At 38.0% G+C, this 27,257-nt stretch overlaps 1 protein-coding gene across 1 annotated transcript in view; it reads right to left on the reverse strand.

Moving 5' to 3' along the window:
* Positions 1 to 27,257, reverse strand: part of RSF1 (remodeling and spacing factor 1) — a 161,787-nt gene that overhangs the window by 95,664 nt on the left and 38,866 nt on the right. Inside the window, exon 2 of the mRNA XM_008565953.1 lies at positions 23,561 to 23,652. Coding sequence (XP_008564175.1) covers positions 23,561 to 23,652 — 92 coding nt within the window. The remainder of the gene's footprint in view (positions 1 to 23,560; positions 23,653 to 27,257) is intronic.

Genomic DNA, 27,257 nt, shown 5'->3' on the forward strand with positions numbered 1-27,257 from the left:
TTTTTTTGTCTTTTTCTGTGTCCGGCAACAGATCGCAACCCTCAGTGTTGCCCCCGTACCGGACCGGGAACCGGCAATGGGATTGCAACCCTCGGCGCTGCTCCCGCGCCTCGCTCAGCCAGTGAGCGGGAACCGTCCTCGGGCGGGAGTGCCGCCGCGCTTCCCAAGCGGCGCACTATCCAGTGCGCCACCGGGCCGGCCCCGGCAATTGTTATATTTTAAGAAATAAGTATTCTGTACTACAGATAACAGTTGAAAGAGGTTTTTAAAATACTACAAGTACTCAATAAATCTTATATTCTGCATTCTTCTCTTATTTTCAGCTCAGTCAAGAATCAAGAAAAACACACATTATTAATACAATGATACTTTTCAAGAAATTCCTAAAGCTTTTTATACTTATACAATATTAGGAAATTTTATTTTTACTTCCCAGATACATCTGCTTAGCTAAAACAATGAGAAACAACTTTAAGTTGCTATTTTTATGTAACTTCTTTCAAAACACACTGACATGAGGCTTCTGGTCAAGATGGCAGAATAGACAGTCCCCAGGGTCACTCTCTCCCACAAATCAACCAATTACAACTACAAAAATGCAACGACAGCCAAGCTGGGGCTGCTAGAGCTCAGGGAAAGAGAAGGAGAGACCTACAGAGTTCATGAAGGCAGGAGAAGCCACAATGAGAGAAAGAAAAAACTGTTTGTAGTGTTTTGGGCTGCAGCCACTTTAAGGCTAGAGCTGCTGAGCACATGGAGCAGGAGCCAGCAGAAGCTAGAGCTGTGCCCTTCAGATGGAGTTGCTTAGAGGCAGCAGGGGAGAAGACGGCCTTGGTGGCTCCCAGGCCAGCAAGACCACTAATAGGGTTTCCGTGGACCCACATGGGAGTGAGGAGGCAGAATAACTGAAAAAAAGGAGCCATTCAGAGGCGAGTGAGTCATCGCAAGAGACAGAGGCACAGCCAATCCCATGGGAAGTGTCTGGAGCACGGGCAGTCGGGGAGATGGGCCCACCAGGAGAACACTGGAGCACAGCAAGAACAGCTGATCCGCCCCCCAATCAGTACAGGACCACTCAGAGGAGACTGGTAGGTAATATAGAATTGCATGGGTGCAGTTTGATGAAAAGACATAGGCCCAGATCAGAGTTTCTACACAACCCACGTGCACTGGGTTTCTGGAGAGCTGAATAGGGTCAACCATTAAACCCTGAGCTGCACAAAAAGCCTTCCCTAGGGAAAAAGCAGCAAAGCAGCAATTTAGCTCAACAACACAGCTTAAGTACTGGTTCCCACTGGAAGTTCCCCCATCTTAGAAATAAGCAAAGGATAAAAAATTAGTTCCAGCCCAGGAACACCACCAGCAACTCAGGGACTGCCAGGGGACCCAAAGCCTGGAGTGGGGGACAGGACACCCCTCCTCCTACAACCAGGCACATTTCGAGTGCCTCAGGGCCCGCCTGGGGGCCCAAGGTATAGAGCTGGGGACCAGACCCCCTCCCACAATCAGGCACACCACCAGCACCAAGGAGCATGCCAAACACATCACCTCCATGTGGGTGGCCCACCACAGCCACCACTATAACCATGGCTGCTGTGAGTGGCTAGACGTCACAACCACCACGCAGATGGTCCACCAGCCACTGGAGTGCATTGACACAATGAGAGTCACCAGCAGAGACCAAAGAAAAGAAGGGGATGCCTCTCTCCACAAATCCCATTCCAGAGTGACAGAAGCACCTGCTCTACAATAATATTGGGGGACCTGAACACACCTCTCAGCATTGCACAGATCATCTGGGCAACAAATTAACAGAGTAACCATTACTCTTTCAGAGGGAGAGAAGAAATCTAGGGTTATCAGTGGTGGGAGGGAGGAGGGAGAGGGGGATAGGGAGAGACTGAACAAGGGGCATAAAGAATAAGTACAATTTGTAACAATATATATACTAGTAATATTGATTTGATCAACATATGTCAACACTGAATCCCCAAAATATGTTATAATCAATTATGATTCAATTAAGGAAAAAAAAAAAAACACCACAGTGACATTATACTTATAGGTATGTTTACTAAGTAAATATCTGTGGCTATGAAGGAGAAACACCTCTGAGTATATATTTGAGAGGTCATAACCAACACAAGTGATGCACACTTGAAAAAAAACACTCTGGAAAGAGAGTGGGTTCTTGAAGTATACTCAAGGGCACCTTTTTCATAAGAGGTTTCCCAGCCATAATTTAGGTACTACTGCATGCTTCACTATGGGAAAATGGTTAGGTATGTTATTATTATAAAACATTCAACGGATCACATAAAATCACATAGGAGCTCTGTAGAAAACTAAAGAAAATGTAACCCAAGATTTCTATATCTTCAAGTACAAATAATTTGGCCCAAGTTCTTGTCAATTTTCAAGGGAATGCCAGCCACAGAAGAGACAAAAAGTTCCCTAAAATTACCCTGCTGTTTCTTTGGTAGTTTATTATTAACATTTAAACAATATTTGTTGTATTCCAACTATTTAACAGGCACTATGCTCAGAGAATTCACATATACTTTCATGAAAAAACAGAGTCAAAAAAGTTAAGTAATTTAACTAAATTTATGCAGTTAGTAATTAGTAGAGTTCAAATGTTTTCCCTATTATAAATTCAGTGTTCTTTCTGCACTAACACCTGCAATTTACATAGGAGAGTAAATAATCGTAGCTGATATATTACCATAGCATAAATGATATTCTTTAAGAAACATTTTACAAAGTTGAAAGTATGTGAAAATGCTTTGCAACATGTAAAGCATTAAGCATTCCTGCTGTGAAACTGGACAAACCTGTGTTCAATCCTTGCTTCACCATCTACTATCTGACCTTGGGAGTTATTTACCTCTCCATGATCTGGGTTGTGAATTAAATGACAATGGATATAAAATAGCATAGTAGCTAGTTTAAAATAAGCTCTCAAATATTAGCTATTATCACTGTTATTAAAATACAAGTTATGGAGAAATTAGAACCCTCATAAATTGCTGGTGGAAATGTAAAATGCTATTGCCACTATGAAAAATAGTCTGGGAGTTCCTCAAAAAGTTAAACAGAATTACCAAATGACCCACCAATTCCACTCCAATATATACACAGCTGAGAAATGAAAATTCATGTCCACACAAAAACTTATGCACAAATGTTCATAGCAGCATTATTCCTAATAGCCAGAAAAGTGGAAAAAACCCATATGTCCATCAAGTGATGACAGGTAAGTATAAGGTGGTATTACCCATATTATGTCTTAGTATGACTTGATGATAAGAAGGAATGAAATACTAATAAATGCTACAATATGCAGAAAGCTTGAAGTTACTATACCAAGCGAAGGAAGTCAGGTACAAAAGGCCACATATTTTTTTTTCCTTTTTGTCTTTTTTACTGACCGGCAACGGGATCGCAACCCTCGGTGTCGCGCCCGCACCGCGCTCAGCCAGTGAGCAGGAACTGGTCTCCACATGGGATCCGAACCCTCGGCGGGAGCGCCGCCACACTCCCAAGCGGCGCATTCTCCAGTGCGCCACCAGGCCGGCCCAAAAGGCCACATATTTTACAATTCCATTTATAAGAAATGTCTATGATAAGCAAATCCACAGAGACAGAAAGTAGATTAGTGGTTACCAGGGATTGAAGTGGGGAGTATTGTGACTGGAACTGACTTACAACAGGTACTGGGTTTCTTTCTGGGATGATGGAAATGTTCTGGAATTAGATAGTGGTTATGCAAGTTGCACAACACAGTAAATGTACTAAAAACCAATGAATTGTACACATTAAAGTGATGAATTTTATGTTATATGAATTATGTCTCAATAAAAAGAAAACTCAAGTTAATATATTAACAATGCAAATAAAAATAAAGAGTATCAATCTTAATTTGTTTTTGAGAAATACAACACTGAAGAAACATCTAATCTTTGTCAAAATATGACCAAGTTAACAAATAATAAAAGATGACCCTTACGGGGCTGGCCTGTGGCACACTTGGGAGAGTGTGGTGTTGATAACACCAAGGCCACAGGTTCGGATCCCTATATAGGGATGGCCGGTTAGCTCACTTGGGAGAGTGTGGTGCTGACAACACCAAGTCAAGGGTTAAGATCCCCTTACCGGGCATCTTAAAAAAAAAAAAAAAAAAAAGATGACCCTTATGACTTGCTAATAGATGACAATCTTCAAAATTAAAGCAATGGGTCTTTTGGAAATTATTGTTTAAGTCAAGGGCATCTACTGCCAAATTTATTCAATTTCAAAGGATTTCTAAACCTGTTAGTAGGGACCAGGGTTACCCCTTGTTTTCACTTTACCCTTGAGGACAAATGAACAATGTCATTTTTTGTTGAGGGATTCAAAAACATGCCAGAAGAGACACATCAGGTTATTGTCTACTTAATGCCCATATCATTTCAAGTCTTTTAATTTCGGGGGGTGGGGAAGGCTAGCCATTATGGGGATCCAAACCCTTGATGCTGGTGTTACAACATCACACTCTACCCAACTGAGCTAACTGGCCAGCCCTTCCTTGAAGTCTTAAGTCCCAGAAAAGAGTCTTTGCTTACTCTAAGACACATATTTGTTTTTATACTTTAACATTTCTTGAAATCAAGTGCCTCCTAAAATCAATAATTACATTCAATGTGACTGTATTTCTTTTTTCTTTGATAAAAACTCTCTGAATCATAGGTATGGCCAGCACCTTGGCTCACCCAGTGACCCAAGGCATGCAGCCAGGAACCAGACCCCCCCCCCCACAACCAGGCACACCATGCCAGTGCCTTAGGGCCCACCTGTGTCCCAGAGGCATGGAGAAGGGGACGAGACACACCTCACAACCAGGCACACCACCAGCACCAAGGAACATGCCAAAAACATCACCTCCATGTGGGTGGCGCACCAGTCACCACAATAACCATGGCTGTTGTGAACCACCATGCAGATGGTCCACCAACCACTGGAGTGCACTGACACAAAGAGAGTCATCAGAAGAGATAAAGAAAAGAAGAGGATGTCTCTCTCCACAAAGCCCATTTCAGAGTGACAGGAGCAGCATCTGCTCTATGATAATATTGCGGGATCTGATCACACCTCTCAGCATTGGACAGATCATCTAGGGAACAAATTAACAGAATAACCATTATTCTTTCGGAAGGCGAGAAGAAATCTAGGGTAATTAGAGGGGTTAGAGGGGAGAGAGTGGGGAATAGGGAGAGACTGGACAAGGGGCATAAAGAATAATTATGATTTGTAACAATATATATGTTAATAATATTGATTTGATCAACATCTCAATGTTGAACCCCCAAAATATGTATAATCAATTTTGATTCAATAAATAAAATAAATTTTAAAAAATAAATAATAAATAATAAATAAATCATAGGTGTGGGCACTGAAGAGATCACAGCATCAAAAAAAAAAGTAATAATAAATTACCACCTGTTTCTTAGAAATTATTCTGAGGCTAAAGGAAATTTCCTTTAAACGATCATTTATTAAAAATGGTTTCCCCATTACTTTTGAAGACTTCATATGGCTGTCTTTCTCGAGGCAGGGGAGTAGAAAAGTAGAGGCACAGGTACTTTAATTGTGAAGGCAGGTATCTGTTTCTTAGCATAGTGGTACTCACTATCCATGATTGAGGTGACTGAAATTGTTCATGTGCTATCTAAAACCATTAATCACAGGAAACAGAAGAGATTCATGGAAGCCTGAGAGTTCACTGGCAGAGAAATTTCTTTGTGACTTGCCAAGTAAAAGGAATGTAAAGCATGATAAGGCCAAGGTCTATCCCACAAAGCAATGGGTTAATGGATCTTAGCAGAATTGCTAGTTTAAATTTCCACTTGCTGGTTTTCTTTATTTTTAAAATGTAAAAAGTCACCAGGCTAGATTTTGGGGTTCCTTTCCATTCTGTATGATACTGAAGAATGTATGTTAGCAAACGCAGGATATAGCACCATAATGAATGCCCTTGGTTCAGCTGAGTTGCTAGACACCTCTCTCTCCCCTTCTCTAACAGCTATCAAGAGTTCTTTATTATAGGGCCGGCCCAGTGGCGCACTGGATAGTGCGCCGCTTGGGAAGCGCGGCGGCGCTCCCGTCCGAGGGTTCGGATCCCACATACAGACCGGCTCCCGCTCACTGGCTGAGCGAGGCGCGGGAGCAACACCGAGGTTTGCGATCCCGTTGCCGGTCCCCGGTCCGGTACGGGGGCAACACTGAGGGTTGCGATCCGTTGCCGGACACGGAAAAAAGACAAAAGACAAAAAAAAAAAGAGTTCTTTATTATAGGGCTAGCTGGTTAGGTCAGTCGGTTACACCACAGTGTTATAACACCAAGGTCGAGGGTTTGGATCCACATACCGGCCAGCCACTAAAAAAAAGAGATGTTTATTATACCCAACCCCTCCTTTCCATTCCTACAGTCAAAAACTTAATTCAGGCCTCCTCATTGCTTAGTTGGATTATTACAGTACCTTCCTCATCACATGATCACTAGGCCTCCACTCACTGTCATTCTCTCTCGGTACTTTATTGTACAGTAAGGCTAAGCTACTGGTAATTTCCTAACAAATTTCTCTTCATCATGTAGGTCTTAGTTCAGATGTCTTAAGGAGACACTAAGAAAAGATTAACAAACAGGTACCAGTACTGACTAATCTGTGGTAGTAGTGTAGTCTGCTAAGTCTAGGCTTAGCAGGAAAGGGTTAGACTGGTAATGTCTGCTATGAGCAAAGGAACAAGGCCTAATAGATGCCAGATACTTGCTATGATTTAAACAGAATCTTATATTAATTATACAGCACTGACTAAAGGAAAAAAACACAGCTCTCAGTAATACTTACGTACTCTGTATACAATTTCCTTGTGTATAAAATGAGGATATTCGGTATTTCAAGCTTGAGATAATGTAAAGAAAGCATTAAACACAGTGCCTGGTACATAGTGAACACTCAGTATAAAACCATAGGATAGTTTGTACTATGAAATTAAACTAAAGTCCATGACGAAACATCTTCCTGGGAGAAGGCCTCAAAGAGACAGTAATACTTAAACTGAGACCTAAAGGATAAGTAAGTTTGCCAGGAAAGTAAGTTGGCAGGAAGGCATTCCAGACAGAAGATACAGTACATGCAAAAACTCTGAGGAATGAAAAAGATGGCATATTCCGTGTGACAGAGTCTAGATTTGCAAGTGAAAGGGAAGCACTAAATAATTCTGAAAGTGATAGAGTCACAGTTTTGTATTTAAAAGATCACTTTTGCAGATGCAAGGAGAAGGTAGCAGAAGGTTCCAAGACTAAAAGCTCGGAGACCAATCAGAAGGTGAAGTTCAGGCAAGAGATGATAAAAGCCTGAATTAGGCAGCAGCAATTGAGATGAATAGAAGACAGATATGAGAAAGAAACAGGAGGACAAACCAATAGTACTTGGCTATTGCTAGGGTGTGGGGAAAGAAGAAGGTTTTAGGACAATGCCCGAATCTTGACTTGGGTCAGAATGTTGGTGGTAACATGAACACATCATGGATTCAGTATGTATAAGTCTGCGGAGAGAAGAGAATGAATTTGGCTTTTGATGTGTTGTGTTTGATTTGTTTATATGACATCAGTACAGTTGGCAGTCATTCGGATACAAATGAAGATGTCTGTAATCTAGTATAAAAGCCTAAATTAAAGCTACAGTTAGTTTTGGAAATCAGCTTTTGTAAAACATTTTCCATTATGAAACTCACAAGAAAATTTATTGCTTAGACTTCATATAAATACATTTGCTCCATCCATCACTCAGTGTGCTTAGAGCTGGGTAAAATGGTGGTCAAAAGGTAGACATAGTGCCTCCCTTCCAGAGCTTATAAACCAGCAGACAACTAACATGGATAATAAAACAGACAAAAGCAGTTCTGCAGCTGATACAGATGTGTTCTTTCCTTTTTTCTTGTCCCTTCTATCTGGTTCGGCTGACTAACACTATGTTGCTTGGTGGCTTTCTGGTGTTCTAACTTCATAAAAGACAGAACTAAGAGAATTTAAAAAAATAGATGGTTAGTGTGTCCTCTAGACCAGTTATCAACAAACTTTTTCTGTAAAGAGCCAAATAGTAAATAATTTTGTCTTTGAGGATCACACACTCTCTGTTAAAACTATTCAATCTGGCACTATAGCATGAAAGCAGCTACACATCATTCGTAAGGGAATAGACTTGGTTGTGTTCTAATACGACTGTATTTACAAAAACCAGCAGCTAGCTGAATTTGGCTGTAGTTTGTCAATTCCTGCTCTAGACTATCAATAGCATTTTTAACAATGCAGAGAAAATAGTGGTTAAAGAAGAAAATATAGCTTTGGCCAAAGAAAAACTTGTAATTAGATTTTTAAATTATATTTTTAGAGACGTTACAAGTAATAACTTAATATAAATAAAGCCTATTACCAAACATTTATTAATTATACCCTATGTCCACATTATATCAGGTATCACTCTGGTGATTTAAAGAAAAGAATAATATACATGAGTAATGACAACATTCCTTTTTTAAACAACTTAGGGATTTCTTTCTTATTGCCATAAAGAGAATTTCATTGTTTTTCAGGCTGTAAAGTCAAAAGGACCTGGGTTGATAACTTGGCTTTGTGTCCTCTGCAAAGTTACTTAATAACAATTCATTCATTCATTCAACAAATAATTATTAAGCACCTACGTGCCAAGCACTGTGCTATCAGGGGTCAGCAAACCTTGTCTGTAAAGGGCCACAGAGTAAACACTTCAGGTTTTGAGGGCCAAAAGGCTAAATCAAGAATATAATATAGGTACCTATGTAACAAGAGAGAAAATATTTGCAAAATTTTTTATTGATAACATTTAAACTACAATAATAATATATTACATTATATATGATATAGTGATTGGTTATCAAACATATTGTGCATAATATATTATATAATATATAATAAAAACTGAGTATATTTTTTGTAATACAGGTGTACTAATAAGAGTGGGATTCTTTTGGGGGAAGGCTGAATAAGTTTGCTTAATTGGAATTCAAAGTAAGTGCTCTTTTTTTTTTTTTTTTAAAGATGACCGATAAGAGGATCTTAACCCTTGACTTGGTGTTGTCACCACCACGCTCTCCCATGAGAGCTAACCGGTCATCCCTATTAGGGATCCGAACCCATGGCCTTGGTGTTATCACCACCACACTCTCCCAAGTGAGCCACGGGCTGGCCATTAAGTGCTCTCTTTCAATAAATGGATTATAAATCTGCACCCTCTGTATAAAGCATTCTTGGCTCACAAGCCTTATTAAAACTGTTCATCTACAATACATAAACTATGGAAGATGTAATTTCTTACTGTATAGAGAATACAGGGGCATTCATTATATTAGAGAATCAAGTCAGAGAGCTAAGTTATCCTAATGTTATATTCTTAAAACTAATATTGGAAAAAGAGAAACTTAATCAGTGTATTTACCTTACAATGTGGAAAGACCTATGTTGTCTCATTCACATAAAGATGTTACAAAGAATTTCTTTTATAAATCTTAAAGGAGATATGATTAATCATTTCTTGACTTTTCCATAAACATTTATGTCTTAGCAAGTGAACAACATGACAGTCTAAAAGCATAATTGTTGGTAAATGATTGAGGCACAGATAAAAATATTAATAACCACTGTTTACCACCATGTTATTTGAAATAGGAGTGACCATGTATACGATTTTGCATGAAGAAGTCTTTGACAAAAAAAGCAATATCTGTCACCTGTAAATTTTCTTGTTCTAAAGAAAGCAGTTATGTTCTATAAATATAAATTATGTAATAAGTTATTTTATACTAAAAAAAAATAGGCAGTGGGTCATAATTTGAGGACCTCTGATATATATATAAAACAGTGAATAAGGTAGACAGGGTCCAGTTCTCATGAATTTTGGTGAGGGAGAGAGATTTTTAGAAAGGCAATGACAGTTTCCTCACCTGTAAAATGGGGATATCAATAGACGGATCTACAATGAAAGGTGTGGGTGAAATTTCATGGAGTTGTTCCTCAGTGTATCCAAGGCAGATTGGATCCAGGATCCCCTGAGGATACCAAAATTCAAAAGGGGGTAGTATTTGCACATAACCTATGCACAGCCTCCTGTACACTTTAAATCGTCTCTACATAACTTATGATACCTAATAAAATGTAATTGCTATGTATATAGTTATTAATTTTTTATTTGTATTTTTTTCGTGTTGTACTTTTTTTCTTGGAATATTTTCCATCTATGGTTGGCTGAATCCTCAGATGTGGTCCAACTATACTGTATGCACATAGAAGGTACTTCCTCCTCCCCTTCCTCACATAGGACTGTATTCAAGAACATAACAACGCAGAGACTGAAGTGGCCTAAGGCAGCCAATAAACAGAATACAACTTTGATTCCCTGCAGTCAATAAGGAATAGACCCTTCCAATGCTGAACATATCTTGATTGTCTTCCTATTTCATATAAAGTCATTTATTTTTACCTTCAGAATTTAATAACAACTTATCATTCCAGGAAATAAGCTTACAGTTTTTGTGGCATGGTAACTTCTACTAACTAACGTACCTTAAGCAGTACCTTTTACATACCTTGACGATTGGGTAAAAACAGTATCTTCAAGTATTACTTTATACTTGAAGCCAATATGTTAGACTTATACACTATTTTGAATGTACTGCACATTTTTTCATTAAATTCTCGTAATTATCCGCAAGATAGATGATAGTTTCTCAGCTTTACAGATGAATCAACTCAGATTCAGACAAGTGAGATCAACAGTGCTATGGAGCCAGGAATGCAGGACAGATTTTGCAATACCCAAACTCTACCTCTTTCCAGCTCTGATTTGGTAACAAGAAGTAAATTTGTTTAATCAGGCAGGGTTTAAAGTAAATAATTAAATGCACTAATCTGAGAATTTCAAGATTCTATCTGGTTTTTCAGGAAAAGAGCACATTTTTGATAAAAATGAAATGGAAAATTCTTTTTATGTGGAATTTTTTGAAACCTTCCAACCACTGGTGATTTTCCCATCAGATTATAAATCCCTTATTAATATCTGTATTAATTTTCTACTGCTGCATAATAAATCACCACAAATTTAGCATCTCAAAACAACACCTACTATTTCACAGATTCTGTGGGTCAGAAGTTGAGCTATAGCAAGGCTCAGTTGGGTTCTCTCTTTACAGACATTGGCAGAGCTATGTTCCTTTCTGAAAGCTCTGGGCAAAAACCCGTTTGAAAACTCACTCAGATTGTTGGCAGCATTCATTTCCTTCTCATGCTTTCCATGTGACCCCTCCATCTTCAAGCCAGCAACAGTGTCCTTCTGAGGTTTCAAAACTCTGTGACTTTCCTTTACGCCTGCCTCTTCTGCTTTTAAGAGTTCCTGTAATTACATTGGGCCCCCTTGGATAATCCAGGATAATCACCCTATCTTAAAGTGAGTTGATCGATAAACTTACTTATCTCAGCAAAGCTATTTTGCCATGTAACATACTCATGAGTATAAAACCAAAGAATGAAAAACCAAAGGGTCAAAATTCTGCCTATAGTTCAACCCATATCAGCTGTTCTAAGTGTCCTCCATAAAAATTACTGAGTGAGCACACATAAGTATTCTTTTAGGTTGAACACTTTCTACCTTACCACCTTTGGCCACTTGTATCTTTCAAATTATTTTCCTAAGCATTATTTTTTAGAAGGAAGGAAAGAAACTAATTTTTTTTTATCAGTCATAATCTTTATTGCAAACACTGAAAAGATGAAAAAAATTTAAGTATATTTGCAAAGCCCCAAACTACTCTATTACTGATACACCACTGTAGCATTTACATTCTACCTGACATTATATTAATGTGTACTTACTTTATTCTTCTTCTTTACTGAACTCCAGACTCAAAAACATCGGTGTCTCATACATCTCTAAACCCCTGTAGCACCTTACTGAGTAGGTCCCTTACAGAATACACCATCAAAAAATGGTTGCTAAATTAGGTGAATGAAAATCTGCTAGCTTTAGCAGCCATGGTTCCTTAGCAAACCACATATATGATTACATGCTATGTTTAAATGAATTGTTTTAAGCTATCTTCCAGGGTTTCTATTAGATTATTCTGCTTATGTTTGTTACTCATGAAATGTTTTATGGGTCACACAGAAGAGCCAGCAAAAGAAAATAGAAAAGTACAACCAGAGGTAAGAAGAAACCAAGGAAAACTGAGAGAGATTTAATAAGTTTCAACTCTGTGGAAGAATGACAAAAAGCTTAGTAAACAAGAACTGAAGAAGATCCACTGCATTTGACAACATGGGGGAATCTTGGCAAGGACCACTTTTGGTAGCACAATGTTGGCAGAAGCCAGATGGGAAAGATTCAGTAGGAAGTGAAAAAGCAAATAGAGCATATTTGGGTAATTCTTGGGAAACCTGACCATAATATAATGAAGTTATATTTCTGGTCTTGTATTACTGTTTTTAAACAAAATGTCAGTCAAAAGTTTTCAAATGGTCATTCTGTCATGTTTTAATAGATGTTAAAAAATAGCATGAAAGTAGATACTATTATTACTACAACCACAGTGATGGAGTGTAATTTCACATTATGTTAGAATTGAAATTATTCTGCCAATTGGGAGAATAACAGAAAAATTACAGCAGTTTCTATTCTAACCTTTTTATTTTGGAGCTTGCCACTTACTAAAAACTAGACAATGACATGAATAAATTGGGTAATTTTTCCTTCCAAGGGTGTTTTAACATACATTCAAAATAATCTACTCAGCCATAAAAAAAAATGAAATTCTGCCATTTGCAACAACATGGATGAGCTTGGAGAAAAGTAGATTAATTGAAATAAGCCAGTCACAGAAAGAGAAATACATGTCCTCACTCATAAGTGGGAGCTAAAAAACAAACAATCAAACAAACAAAGAATGAAGGAAGCAACAACCACAATAATACGTTGAACTTTCGGAAAGACAGAACAGAACTATGGTTACTAGAGGTAGGAAAGTGGGAGTGGGAGGAGGATTAGGGAGAAATTGGGTAATGGACACAAAGAGTAATTACATTTTGTAATGATGAATATGCTAATAATCCTGTTTTGATCATCACATATTGTACAAAAATACTGATAGTCAAATCTGTATGCCACAAATATGTATAATCGATTATGTTGCAATAAAAAATTAATTCACTAATAATAAAATAAATCTTTTATTTACTTGAGAAATTCAAGCAAATGAGGGTGAAAGTGGCAATATGCATTTCTATAAATTTTACTTTTCAAAGTGTTTTCACAGCTATCATTACTACCTGATGATTCCCAAAACTGTAAGGAACAGGAACATTTTTCTTTTCCAAAATTGTTATGTTCTGATTGGAAGGAAGTGTCAAGACACAGAAATGTGAAACTTATTTACTCAGGATCAAAAACCTAATAGTAGAACTAGAACTCTTGATACAACAAATTTTATCCTTAGTCTAGAAATTACTACATTCAGATTCCATAATAATTTAAAGAACCATACTATAATATAATCAAAGTTTTAATCATCCCAACAAATCCTCACGCCAAGATAATACCTGAAGTGTTTGTACCACTTAAGATACTATTAATAAATGGGTTCCTAAAAAGCTGCATGTGAGGGGCCGGCCCGGTGGCGCACTGCTACAGTGCGCCGCTTGGGAGCATGGCAGCGCTCCTGCCGAGGGTTCAGATCCCACATACAGACCGGCCGCTCACTGGCTGAGCGAGGTGCGGGTGCAGCGCCGAGTGTTGCGATCCCGTTGCCGGTCCCGGTCCGGTACGGGCGCGACACTGAGGGTTGCGATCCGTTGCCGGACACGAAAAAAGACAAAAAAAAAAGGAAAAATAAAAAGCTGCATGTGAATGCAATTGTAAGGAATTCTCATGCTGAAGAAACTATGTAATTTATGACAATAGTAATTTTCAACCTTCCTTCCTTTTTTGTTAGTCAGCAGAATCACTTTTTTTCCAACAAAATCTCTCATAGGTTGTTATGGACTGAATTGTCTGTCTCCCCCCGCAAATTCATATGTTGAAACCCTAACCCACAATGTGACTATTTGAGGACAGGACCCTTTTAAAATAGATAATTAAGATTAAATGAGGTCACATGGGTGGGGCCCTAATCCAATAGGACTGGTGTCCTTAAAAGAAGAGGAATAGAAACCAGAGATCTCTTTCTCTCACACACACAGGGAAAGGCCATCTGAGATCGCACCAGCCATATGCAAGAAGGCAGCCATATGCAAGCTAGGAAGAAAGTCCTAACCATGAACAAATTTGCCAGCACCTTCATCTTGAACTTCTAGCCTCCAGAACTGTAATAAGGTAATTTATTTTAAGCCACCCAGATTGTGGTATTTTGTTATGAAAGCCCTAATTTCCAGAAGCATTTCTGGAGAAATCCTAGGTCTTCATGAAAAACAATTTGAAAACTGGTGTGCTGAAGAAATTTCTCATACTGTAAATAATCACAATCTAATTAGTGTTTTATGAAATTGAGTTTTCAGACCACTTTTAAAGGACCTTCACTGAACACATAATTCTCAAAGCATACTAAGTATAAAAGCATGTGTATATGATACATGTATATAATAATACACATGTATATAATATTCTGTGTAGATATACACATTATGTATGCATAGATACATATATGTAATATACCTGTATATATATCTGTATATAATAAAGTATACAAAGAACCACAGACTGCGTGACTTAACATAAATTATGTTGTCACAGTTCAGGAGGCTAGAACTTCAAGATGAAGGTGCCGGCGAACTTCAAGATGAAATACTGGTGAGGACTTTCTTGAGGCATAATTACAAAACATGATCTATTTATACATTAAAACTAATTTTTATAATTCAACCATTGCAAGTATGATAAAAATCCAAGTCAACAACTATAACAATGGTTAAATAAACACATAATGAGTGTATCTGATGATCAATAAGACATAGATGTTTGTCATATGGCCTATAAAAGCTAATTATTTAGTGTTTAGAAATAAAACTGACTTTTAGATAACATTTATGAGAATTCTTTACTACACATAAATAAAAACCAAAAACAAACAAAAAAAGACTATATATATGTTCACTATTATGATTAAAGTTTGGAATATATGCCAAAAATAATAATAAAAGGGGGACAGATTTAAAATTTCATGAAAAGCACTTCCCAATTAAAGTTAGAAAAAAATGTGAAAGGAGCTACTGAAACAGAAAAGCATTAATTCTGAGTGGTAGGAATATAGACATTATAATTATTCTTTTTATTTATCTATATACTTTATATTTTTTAACATTTTAAACAAATGAGATTTCCCAATCTCATTCCCTTAGGAATATCACAAGGTCCTCCAAAATGAGGAAATCCAAGAGCCGTGTCTGGCTCTCAAATAACAATAAGTTAGTTCAAGGACGCATGTGAGACAATTATAAGGGGTGAATGTCTGTCAACCGTACCTTTCCTAACCTAGACCTTAGAGCCCCTAAAGTGGGAGCAATGAGATTCTTTAAAACAAATGTTTTAAAATTTCGATGGCATCAAAGAAAGCTAAAATATCTATGAAATAAGAACCAAAGTAATAATAGGCACTAAAAACTGACATCTGATAAAAGTATAGTACGCACTGAACACATTTGAGTACCTACCATGAGCTAGGCACGGTATTAGATGGCAAAATGTTGAAAAATACTTATACTTCCCTAACCTGGTAAGAAAGGTCAGCAGATACAAGAAAAATAAACAGACAATTAATAAACAGTGTATACTATGTTATATACTGCAGCTGATACACAGGGCTTCTGCAAGAAAAATGTTCTAGGCATTCATTCAACCATTTATAGAATCAACAAATATTTACTGAATGACAGGTATGTGTGGGGCACTGGTTCAGGTGCTAAAAATGTTATGGAGACTGACAAAAATCCTTGCCCTCATAGAGCTTTGATTATTGTGGAGGAAACAGATTTAAAAAGTAAACATGATTATTTTAAAAAGTGATAAATACTATCAAGGAAATAAAACAAAGTGATATATTAAGAAAGTGGTAGAAATCTTGAGGACAAGGCCAACTTTAGACAACCATGTACAAACAACCAAGGAACCAGAAACAATATGGCCATTCTGGAAACCAAAAATAGTTCTGTATGGTAGAATATAGTATGTATATTGACAAGCAGATAGAGAGAATAGCAAAAAACGAACCCAGAGAAAAAAGCAACGACCAGCACATCTACAATTTTGTTGGCTTGGAAATTTGTTTTCCATTCAGAAGACAACAGGGACCCCTACATTAAGAATTTACAGCAGAGGAGAAATCACTCTTTCACTTTAACACTGTAATTGTGGTAAGTAAACTAAAGGCAAGGAAATCAATCTGGTGGTTCCTACAATAATACAAGTGAAAGACAATGGCCTTAACTTGGATAGAGATAGCAATGATAGAGTAGACTCAGTTGAGAGAAAGGAAGCTAACTCAATCAGGGACTGGTAAATGTACTAGATGTGAAAGACAAAAGAAAAGTATAGGAAAACTAACAGGTTTCTATTTTAGTGATTGGTTAGATGATAGTACCATTTACCAAGGCAAGGAATAATATTTAGGTTACAAAAAAAAAATCTAGACTCTCTTTTACTAACTTGGATACATGGCAAAGAATAAGTATTCCTCTTTGGGTCTTAATATCTTTACCCGTTAAATGAAGAGCTCAGAAAGAAAGGAAAGGCAGGAAATGAGAAAGGAGTGAGATGATACTTATATTTTTGGCTTGGGTAAGTAGGTGAGGCTGTTAGTGCTATTTCACCAGAGCTATCAGTCAGGGTGGTCTAAGTTATGCTGCAGAAAGAAATGATCCCCAAATCTCAATGGTTTACACCAGCAGTCAGATAACTATGGTCTACAGACTGCTTGTTTCTGTAAATAAAGTTTTATTGGAACGTATCAGCCACACACACATTCATTTATGTTTTGCCTATAGCTGCTTTTACACAACAACAGCAGCAAAACTGAGTAGTTGCTACAGAGACTGTAAGGACTATAAGCCTAAAATATCTATCTAACCCTTTAGGAAAAGGATTGCCAACCCTGGTTTATAGCAACAAAGGTTTACTTCAGCAACACCATATGTTGATGACAGCTTGGCAGTGGTTCTACTCCATACCATCTTCACCCCAAGATGAGCAGCCTTTACCTACAAAAGTACCAATCATCACACAGCAAAGAGGATAGTGAACATAAAGAATATGCTCTACCCTTAAAGCTCCTGCCCCAACGTGTAACATAGCACTTTTTCTTGCACTTTACTGGCCAAAGCCAAGTCATGTAGCCATGCCTAAATTCACCAATACGTATACTACCCCCAGAGGGAAGGGAATCAAATCCTTTGTAGTTGTCCCACACAAATCTGTTCTCCACCCACCCCCTCATTTTCTTGAGCTTATGGCCACCTTTACAAACAGGTATGATCATGTTACCATGTACTTCGCAACAGAACAGTAGAAGTAATGTGTACAACTTCTGCTTTCTTCTTAAAAGGAAATTGCTTGCCCTGGACTTTCTTTCCCCAGCTTGTAACTGAAGCACATTCTACCACAAAGAAAAGCAAAATGCCCTACAGTGGAACAATAAAATGGAAGAAACCCAGATCCCTTAATAACTTCATAGAACACAACTGCCTCAAGAGTCTAGACCAATCAGATTGTTATGATGGAGAGAAATAAATTTATTGCTTATTTAAGCAATTATATTTTGAGGTCTCTTTGTTACAGTGGTTTACGCTTTCGCCTAGTATAGATTCATCAGCATTTGAGTAAAGATGTCCAAAATGTACTTGATTGAGTACACTGGCCTTGGAACTAAGAGGATTCAGGATAAAGATATGAGTCATTAGCACATGTGGTAAAGGGCTTAAGTAAACAAAAAAATCTGTCAACAAAGAAAATCCCAATCCCAGATGGCTTCACTGCTAACTTCTAAATTTATGTTTAAAGAATTAATATTATACTTCGCAAAGACTTTCAAAAACTAAAAGAGGAGGAAAGACATCCCAACTCATTCTATGAGGCCAGCATTACCCGGACACCAAAACCAGACAAAGACAATCACGAGAAAACTATAGACCAATATCCCTTATGAATACAGAAACAAAAATTCTCAACAATAAATTAACAAACCAAATCTAGAAAGATATATGAAGGATGATGCACCATGACTAAGTCGGATTTACTGCAGGATTGCAAGGTTGGTTCAACATATGAAAACCAATGTAATATACCATATTATTAAAGGACAAAAACCACATGGTTATCTCAAAAGAAGCACAAAGGCCAAAGGACAAAATTCAACACCCTTTCATAACAAAAATACTCAACAAACTAGGTAGAAAAGGGAACCTCCTCAACTTGATAAAGGGCATCTATTAAAAACTCATAGCTAATATTATACTAATATTATACTAAATATTATACTAAATTGAAAGACTGAAAGTTTTCCCCCTAAAACCAGGAACAAGATAACAAGGACACCTGTTATCACCATTTCTATTCAACAGCGTACCAAAGGTTCTGGAGAAAGCAATTACAAGAGCAAAAAATAATAAAGGGTATCCAAACTGGAAAAGGGGAAGTAAAACTATTTATATTTACAAATGTCATAATCTTGTACAGATGGTCCCCCACTTATGATGGTTCGACTTACAATTTTTCCACTTTACAATGGTGGGAAGCCATTGGTTTTCACTTCAGTAAGTATGTAATAAATTACATGAAATATCCAACATTTTATAATAAAATATGCTTTCTCTTAGATGATTTTGCCCTTCTGTAGGCAAATGTAAGTGTTCTGAGCATGTTTAAGGTAGGCTAGGCTAAGCTATAATGTTCAGTAGGTTAGGTGTATTAAATACATTTTCCATTTACAATACATTCAACTTACATTGGGTTTATCAGGACATAGCCCCATCATAAGTCAAGGAGCACCTGTATTAAGGAACCCACAAGGAACAGACTTAACAGAAGAAGTATAAGACCAGGCTCTTGTTTGAAAGGAATTAAAGACCTAAATAAATTGAAAGACATCCTATGTTCAAGGATCAAAGGAGTTACTTTTGTTACTCTTTTGTAAAGAGAGCAATATGCGAAATTGATCTACAGATTCAACACAATCCCTATACAAATCTCAGCTGGCATTTTTACAGAAATTAGCAAGCGGATCCTAAAATTCATATGGAAATCCAAGGAAAGACAGAATAGCCAAAACAATTTTGAAAAAGAACAATTTCAAAACTACAAAACTACAGTAATCAAGAAAGCATGGTACTAGCAAAAATATGGACATATAAGTCAATGGAATAGAACTGAGACTTCAGAAACCCTTGCATTTTTTGGTCAACTGACTTTCCATAAGAATGTCAAGGCAATTCAATGGGGGAAGAGAATTGTCTTTTCAACAAATGGTGCTGGAACAACTGGATATCCACATGCAGAAGAATGTAGTTGGACTCCTACCTCACAGAATATACAAAAATTAAATCAAAATAAACCATAGATTTAAAGAGCTAAAACTATGAAAGTCTTTGAACAAAATAAACGATTAAATCATTGTGAACTTAGGTTAGGCAAGGATTTCTTACGTATGACACCGAAGTACAAGCCACAAAAGAAAAACAGATCAACTGAACTTTATCAAAATTAAAAACTTCTATGCATCAAAGGACACTATCAAGAAAGTGAAAAGACAATGCAAACAGTGGGAGAAAATATTTGCAAATCATATATCTGGTAAGGGTCTAGTATCCAGAATATACAAAGAACTCTCTCAACTCAACAACAAAAATACAAACGACCAATCAAAAAACAGACAAGGACAAAGAAGATATACAAAGGCCAACAAGCACATGAAAAGAATGCTCAACATCATTAGTCTTCAAGGAAATCCAAATGAAAACCATGAAGTGACACTTTACACCCACCCAGTAGTATGGTTATAATAAAAACAAAACAAAAAACAATAAGATGTGTGAGGAGGGATGTGAAAATGGAACCCTCATATATTCATGGTAAAAAAATGTAAAATGGTACAGTCACCTGGCAAAACACTCTGACAGTTCCTCACAAAGTTAAACATGGAATTACCATAAGACCCAGCAATTCCATTCTAGGTATATATTCAAAACAAATGAAATCACATGTCTACCCAAAAATTTGTATACAAATGTTCAGAGCAGCACTATTTATAATAGCCAAAAGATAGAAACAAGCCAAATATCATATACTGATAAATTGATTTTTAAAATGTGAGATATACATACAATGAAATATTATGCACGTAAAAAAAAGGGGAACAAAGTACTGATACATGCTACAACATGGATGAACTTTGAAAACATTATGCTAAGTGAAAGAAACCAGACATGAAAGACCACATATTGTATGATTCCTTTTATATGAAATATCTAGAATAGGCAACTTCATAGAGATGGAAAGCAGATTAGTTGCTGCCAAGGGAACATCTACTTAATGGGTATAGGGTTTCCTTTCGGTGATGAAAATGTTCTAGACAGACAATGGTGGTGGCTGCAGAACACTGTGAATAAACTAAATGTTACTAATAGCAAATGTTAAATAAAAGAAAGCAGAGACAAAGGGCCACATATTGTATGATTCTATTTATACAAAACATCCAGAATAGGCAAATCCATAGTCATAAAACAGATTAATTGTTGCTAGTGGCTCAGGTAAAGGGGATTGACTGCTAACAGGTATAAGGTTTCTTTTGGGGGTGATAAAAATGTTCTGGATTAGACAGTGGTAATGGCTGCACAACCTTGAGAATATAGTAGAAACACTGAATTGTACACTTTAAAAAGTCAAATTTATGGTATGTGAATATATCTCAATTCTTAAATATTGAGCTAGAAAAGTAAACATAAAACTGAAGGATCTTACAGAACCATCTCATCTCAATTTGTACATCTTAGGAAGAAACTGAAACTCAAGGAGGCAAAGTAGTTGGGATCAGTATAAAAGATACCTCTATTTCAGTTCTCAGAACATTATAAAAATAAAAAACCCTTAATAAACAGATTTACTTATATCCTTTAAAATGTTATATTAAAACCAGTGTCCTGAAATCCCAGCATCTCTTTTTAAGCTCCAAAACCTTGACTCTTAATCATTAATAAACATTTTGTTAAAGGCAAAAGAACAACTTCACTAGTATTAGAAAAAGCACTTTGAGGGCCGGCCCGGTGGCGCACTGCTACAGTGCGCCGCTTGAGAGCGCGGCGGCGCTCCCGCCGAGGGTTCGGATCCCACATGCAGACCGGTTCCCGCTCACTGGCTGAGCGAGGTGCGGGCGCAACACCAAGGGTTGCGCTTCCGTTGCCGGGCCCGGGCCGGTACGGGCGCGACACTGAGGGTTGCGATCCGTTGCCGGACACGAAAAAAGACAAAAAAGGGAAGAAAAAAAAAGAAAAGAAAAAGCACTTTGAGTAGTTAAAAATTTGCTCATTTATCATTTACAGTTTAATATATTTCAGAGCTTTAGTTAATCAGGCTTTTAGAAAACCCATAGTATCAAATTTTTGAAATGCTGAGCCAATTCTGCAATGCTTAAGACTTGTGCAAAAATACTGGAATATATTTTATTTTGGGTTTTTCAAAATTTAAACACTCCTACCATTGAGAGCTGGGGGCCTATGTTCCCTCCCCTCAAATCTGGGCAGAGTTGTGACTGCTTCAAACAACAGAATACGGTTGGGGCCGGCCCGGTGGCGCACTGCTACAGTGCGCCGCTTGGGAAGCACGGCGGCGCTCCCGCCGAGGGTTCGGATCCCACATGCAGACCAGCCGCTCACTGGCTGAGCGAGGAGCGAGGGCAACACCGAGGGTTGCGATCCCGTTGCCGGTCCCAGTCCGGTACGGGCGTGACACTGAGGGTTGCGATCCGTTGCCGGTCACGAAAAAAGACAAAAAGACAAAAAAAAAGACAAAAAAAAAAAAACAGAATACAGTTGAAATGACCTTTCCGAATTCCTGATCTAACAAGTCATTGCACTGATTAAAATGATTATTGTTTTATGTCACCTAATTTGGAGTAGCGTGTTACACAACAAATATAACTTGAAGAGCACGTACAATATTTATAATAAAAACAAGCAACTCTTGTTCCCTGATGGTTCCTCCTTCCATAGCATTCTATAATCCACATACAAGGGTACTTCAAAAGTTCATGGAAAGATTTGTATTGTCTTTTCATTCTATTTTTCTATGAACTTTTGCAGTCCCCTCATGCTTTCCAAAAAAAGAGAGCAGATATAAAAACATATGTATACATAAACATATACATTTTCTAAAAAGCAGACAAGAACAATTATTGTTCAATCACCTAAAAATATAACCTAATTCTGATATGTTATAAAAGTCAAAATATCCTCAAAGGACATCATAGAGACAGGTGTATACATTGGTTTAGGCTTTTAAAAATTGTGTGGCTCTCTGTTTGGATGCAACTACTGGCAATTCTTCCTGAGTGGTCTTGCCTTTAATAGGGTCTACTCTAAAGTGATCATTTTCTGGGCCGGCCCGGTGGCGCACTGCTGTAGTGCGCCGCTTGGGAAGCGTGGTGGCGCTCCCGCCGAGGGTTCGGATCCCACATACAGACCGGCCGCTCACTGGCTGAGCAAGGGGCGGGAGCAACACCGAGGGTTGCGATCCCGTGGCTGGTCCCGGTCCGGTACGGGCGCGACACTGAGGGTTGCAATCCGTTGCCGGTCACGAAAAAAGACAAAAAGGAAAAAAAAATAAAATAAAAAAAAAATAAAGTGATCATTTTCTGATTTAGATTGTCCTCATTAACAACAGGTTTGGCACTGTTGATAACTTAGAAGTTTCCACACTAACATTTTATCTTTGAAGTAAAGGACAAACCCTGGCTCTACCTACATGAAGTGTGCAATCTCAAGCAAAAATGACAACTTCCCTGGGCTTTATCTGTATCTTATCTGATTTGATTAAGATGTCTTTAAGGATTAAATGAGAGAAGACATGAAAAGTCCTAAGCACAGTGTTAGGCACAAAAGAGATATTACACCTCTGAAATCTAACTGTAGAACTCAAGACTATTCCTCAGTAGCAACAGCAGAAGAAAATCACACATTTGCAGTAATAACATGGATTTTAGAATCATATTCTGTAACTTTCAGTAAGCTATTTTAAAAGGTAAGCATATTGGGCCGCAGCAGCGCTCCCGCCGCGGGTTCAGATCCTATATAGGGATGACCAGTGCGCTCACAGCGCTCACTGGCTGAGCGCAGTGCGGCCGGTCTCAAAAAGGACAAAAAAAAAAAAAAAAGATCAGCATATTATGAAACATAACATCAATTTATGCCAGATAAGTAATATTTCAGTAATAGAGAAGGGAATTTACAAATAGTTACCTTGATCAAATATTTTTCCCATCTGTCTGCTGTAACAGATTTGCCAATTTTCCTCATCAACTTCAAATGGAGCTCCACCAATTCTTTTGGAACTTAAAAGGAAGAAAAAAAAAATACTGTTAGCTAGCAAAATAAAACGTTTGTGAACATTTAAGATTATATAAAAAAAGAACTTTCCCCAACCCTGAATACTTTATGATGTTGATTCTAGCTACCTTTCGGATCTCTGAAAACAGAAACGCCTAAACTAGAGCAAGAAAAGATTGAAAACCACTTTCTTAAAGATGAATAGGAATACTCATATTTTCATTCAAAATAGCATCAGGTAACAGTGAAACCTAATGTAAATTATGGACTTTGGGTGATGATGATATGGTAAAGCATGTTCATTGATTATAACAAATGTATCACCACAGTATGGGATGTCTATAGAAGGGGAACTTGCACAGCGTGAGGGAACAGGAGGTATTATGTGAACTCTCTGTACTTTCCACTTAATTTTTCTATGAACCTAAATCTGCTCTAAAAAATAAAGTCTATTTAAAAAAAAAATCAAGTAAAAGCACTTAATTACACAACTAAAATTTCTAATCTGTTTCCCATAACATATATTTATTTGGCTTCTTTACTGAGATTTAAGATGAAGACACAGATACATAGAATTAGAAAGGAATCAAGGAATATAAATTCCAAGTTGATGGATAACTCAGAAATTGAGGCTACGTTTTCAAATTGTTTCAAAAACTACTGATACACTAAACTTCTCTATAACATCCCTTTGGATCTTTGCTTGACAACTCTCATGGACAAAAAATTAACTCACCTTCTAAGGCACTTAGTTCCACTTCCTGGACAGTTCTAATTATTAGAAAGTTACCCTTACTCTAAATCAAAATTCACCTTCCTATAACTTCCACCCCTGGTTCTGGCTCTTATTTTCTAGTTTCAAAGACAATACTTTTCATCCCTTTCATACCTTCAAATATCTGAAGATTCTTAGATCTTCCTTTAGGTTCTCTGTCCTGATCGCAAAAAACCAGAGTTCCTCCAAATATCTCTTGGGTGTGATCTAATTATGTTTTTAAATTATATTAATTAGACCTGAGTGAAATAATGGACACACACACACCTCTCAAATATACTAAATCCCAAAACCCACTATCAACCTAAGAGAAATTACAGGTATACTATCTAAAAAAGTTCCATATTCAAAAATATCGGATCCGCTAGAGCTGGGATACGCTCTTCTCTCCTATCCATGGACATCAGAGCTCGAGACTCTTCAGCTTTTGAGTTCCAGGACTCACACCAAGAACACTATCAGCTTCCCTGGTTTTGAGGCCTTTGGACTTGGACTGAGCCATGCTACCGGCATCCAGTTTATAGATGGACTATCGTGGGACTTTTCTTCACAGTCACGTGAGCTAATCCTCCTAATAAATCCCTCTCATATAATTATAACATATCCTATCGATTCTGTCTCTCTGGAGAACCAGACTAATACAAAAATTGGTACCAGAGAAGTGGGGTGTTGCTTATAACATACTTGAAAATGTGGAAGCAGTTTTGGAACTGGGTGTTGAGGAGAGGCTGAAGGAATTTGGAGGAACAGGATAGAAAGGACTAGATGCTCGTGAAAGTTTAGAAGAAAACCAGGGAACGTTTTAGAGATTGGTTAAATGGTGGCAAGCAGAATGCTGATAGAAATATGGACTGTAAAGACCCTTCTAAGGTCTCAGATAGAGATAAGGAATTTAGGGGGCCGGCCCGTGGCTCACTTGGGAGAGCGTGGTGCTGACAACACCAAGTCAAGGGTTAAGATCCCCTTACCAGTCACCTTTTAAAAAAAGAAGAAACTTAGCCCCACTGTGACTGTTAAGAGGGTGGGAAATCCTATTATGGTAATTGAAAGACGGAGCCTTAAAGAGGTGATTGGATTGTAGGACCATGCAGTAGTGAATGGATTAGAAATGGTGGTCAGGGGTGTGGTTCTGAGGGCTTTATTTATTTATCTATTTTTATTTTTATTTTTTTTTAAAGATGACCGGTAAGGGGATCTTAAAAGAAGAGGAGAGAGGGCCGGCCTGTGGCTCACTCGGGAGAGTGTGGTGCTGATAACACCAAGGCTACGGGTTCGGATCCCTATATAGGGATGGCCGGTTGCTCACTTCGGAGAGCGTGGTGCTGACAACACCAAGTTAAGGGTTGAGATCCCCTTACCGGTCATCTTTTAAAAAAAAAAAAAAAGAAGAGGAGAGTCTGTTTTTCTCTCTCTCTGCTCTCTCTGCTTCCACCATCTTGCAATGTGAGAACCCTGGGTCACTGCTGCCGCCAACAGATGGACTTTGGACTTCCTAGCCTCAAAAACTATAAGCAATAAATTTTGTTTTTCTTTATAGATCACCCAGTCTCAGGTATTCTGTTATAGCAACACAAAAAGGACTAATCCAGACATGAATATTTTGGGTTTATGACAGTAATAATGACTTTACTTTGATCAAAATAAGCTATTTGATAGACATTTCAGAACATTGAGAGACTAGGCATCAAATGAGTTTTCCATTGTTTTCTATTCCAAGCCCCATTATACATCATTCAGCAGTCACCACATGAGCCTTCTGATTGCTTAGTTTCTTTTTTTGTTTGTTTTTCTTCTTTTCCTTGGTTTCGATTTTTTTTTTTTTTTTTCCCAAAAGATGACCAGTAAGGGGATCCTAGCCCTTGACTTGGCTCTCCCAAGTGAGCTAACTGGCCATCCCTATATAGGGATCCAAACCTGTGGCCTTGGTGTTATCAGCACCACACTCTCCCGAGCGAGCCATGGGCTGGCCCTTGGTTTCGATTTTTAATTTTTTTTTTTTTTTAAAGATGACTGGTAAGGGGATCTTAACACTTGGCTTGGTGGTGTCAGCACCACGCTCTCCCAAGTGAGTGAACTGGCCACCCCTATATAGGGATCCGAACCCTTGGCCTTGGTGTTATCAGTACCACATTCTCCCAAGTGAGCCACAGGATGGCCCTCAATTTTTAATTTTTTAAATTATTTATTTCTTTACGTTTTGTTGGCAGATGGCCAGTACACGGATCCAAATTCTCGATGTGGGTGTGACCAACACCATGCTCTAACCACCTGAGCTAATCAGGCAGCCCAGTTTCAGTCTTTTAATTGTGTAACCTAGATGGCTAGATGTCCCCTTAATAACCATTCACCAATGATAGGGAAGTTTTCACTGGACACATGGCTGCACAACTAAAGACTGTATTTTCCAGCTTCCCTTGCAACTACGTCTTACAACGTGATTAGGTTCTAGCCAGTGAGATTTGTGTAGCCTCTGAGTTAAACCCTGAAAAGACAAGAAGGAAAGTGGGTGGCTGGCCAGTTAGCTCAGCTTAGTTGGTTAGTGCATGGTGCTGATAACACCAAGATCTAGGGTTCCATACCTCAGCTGCCACACACACACACAAAAAAGACAAGGAACATGGTCTCCCTTTCTTCAACTTTTCTGTATTAGTCCATTTCTCTTGCTATAATAGAATACCTGAAACTGGGTAATTTATAAAGAACAGAGGTTTATTTGGCTTATGTTTCCGGAACAGCTGCATCTGGCACAGGCCTCAGGCTGCTTGTACTCATGGCAGAAAACAGCAGCCAGCCCACAGGTATAAGCAGATCACATGGTGAGAGGAAGCTGGGGGG

The sequence above is a fragment of the Galeopterus variegatus genome, unplaced genomic scaffold (assembly GCF_000696425.1).
Source record: "Galeopterus variegatus unplaced genomic scaffold, G_variegatus-3.0.2 Scaffold15, whole genome shotgun sequence".
Lineage (NCBI taxonomy): Eukaryota > Metazoa > Chordata > Mammalia > Dermoptera > Cynocephalidae > Galeopterus > Galeopterus variegatus.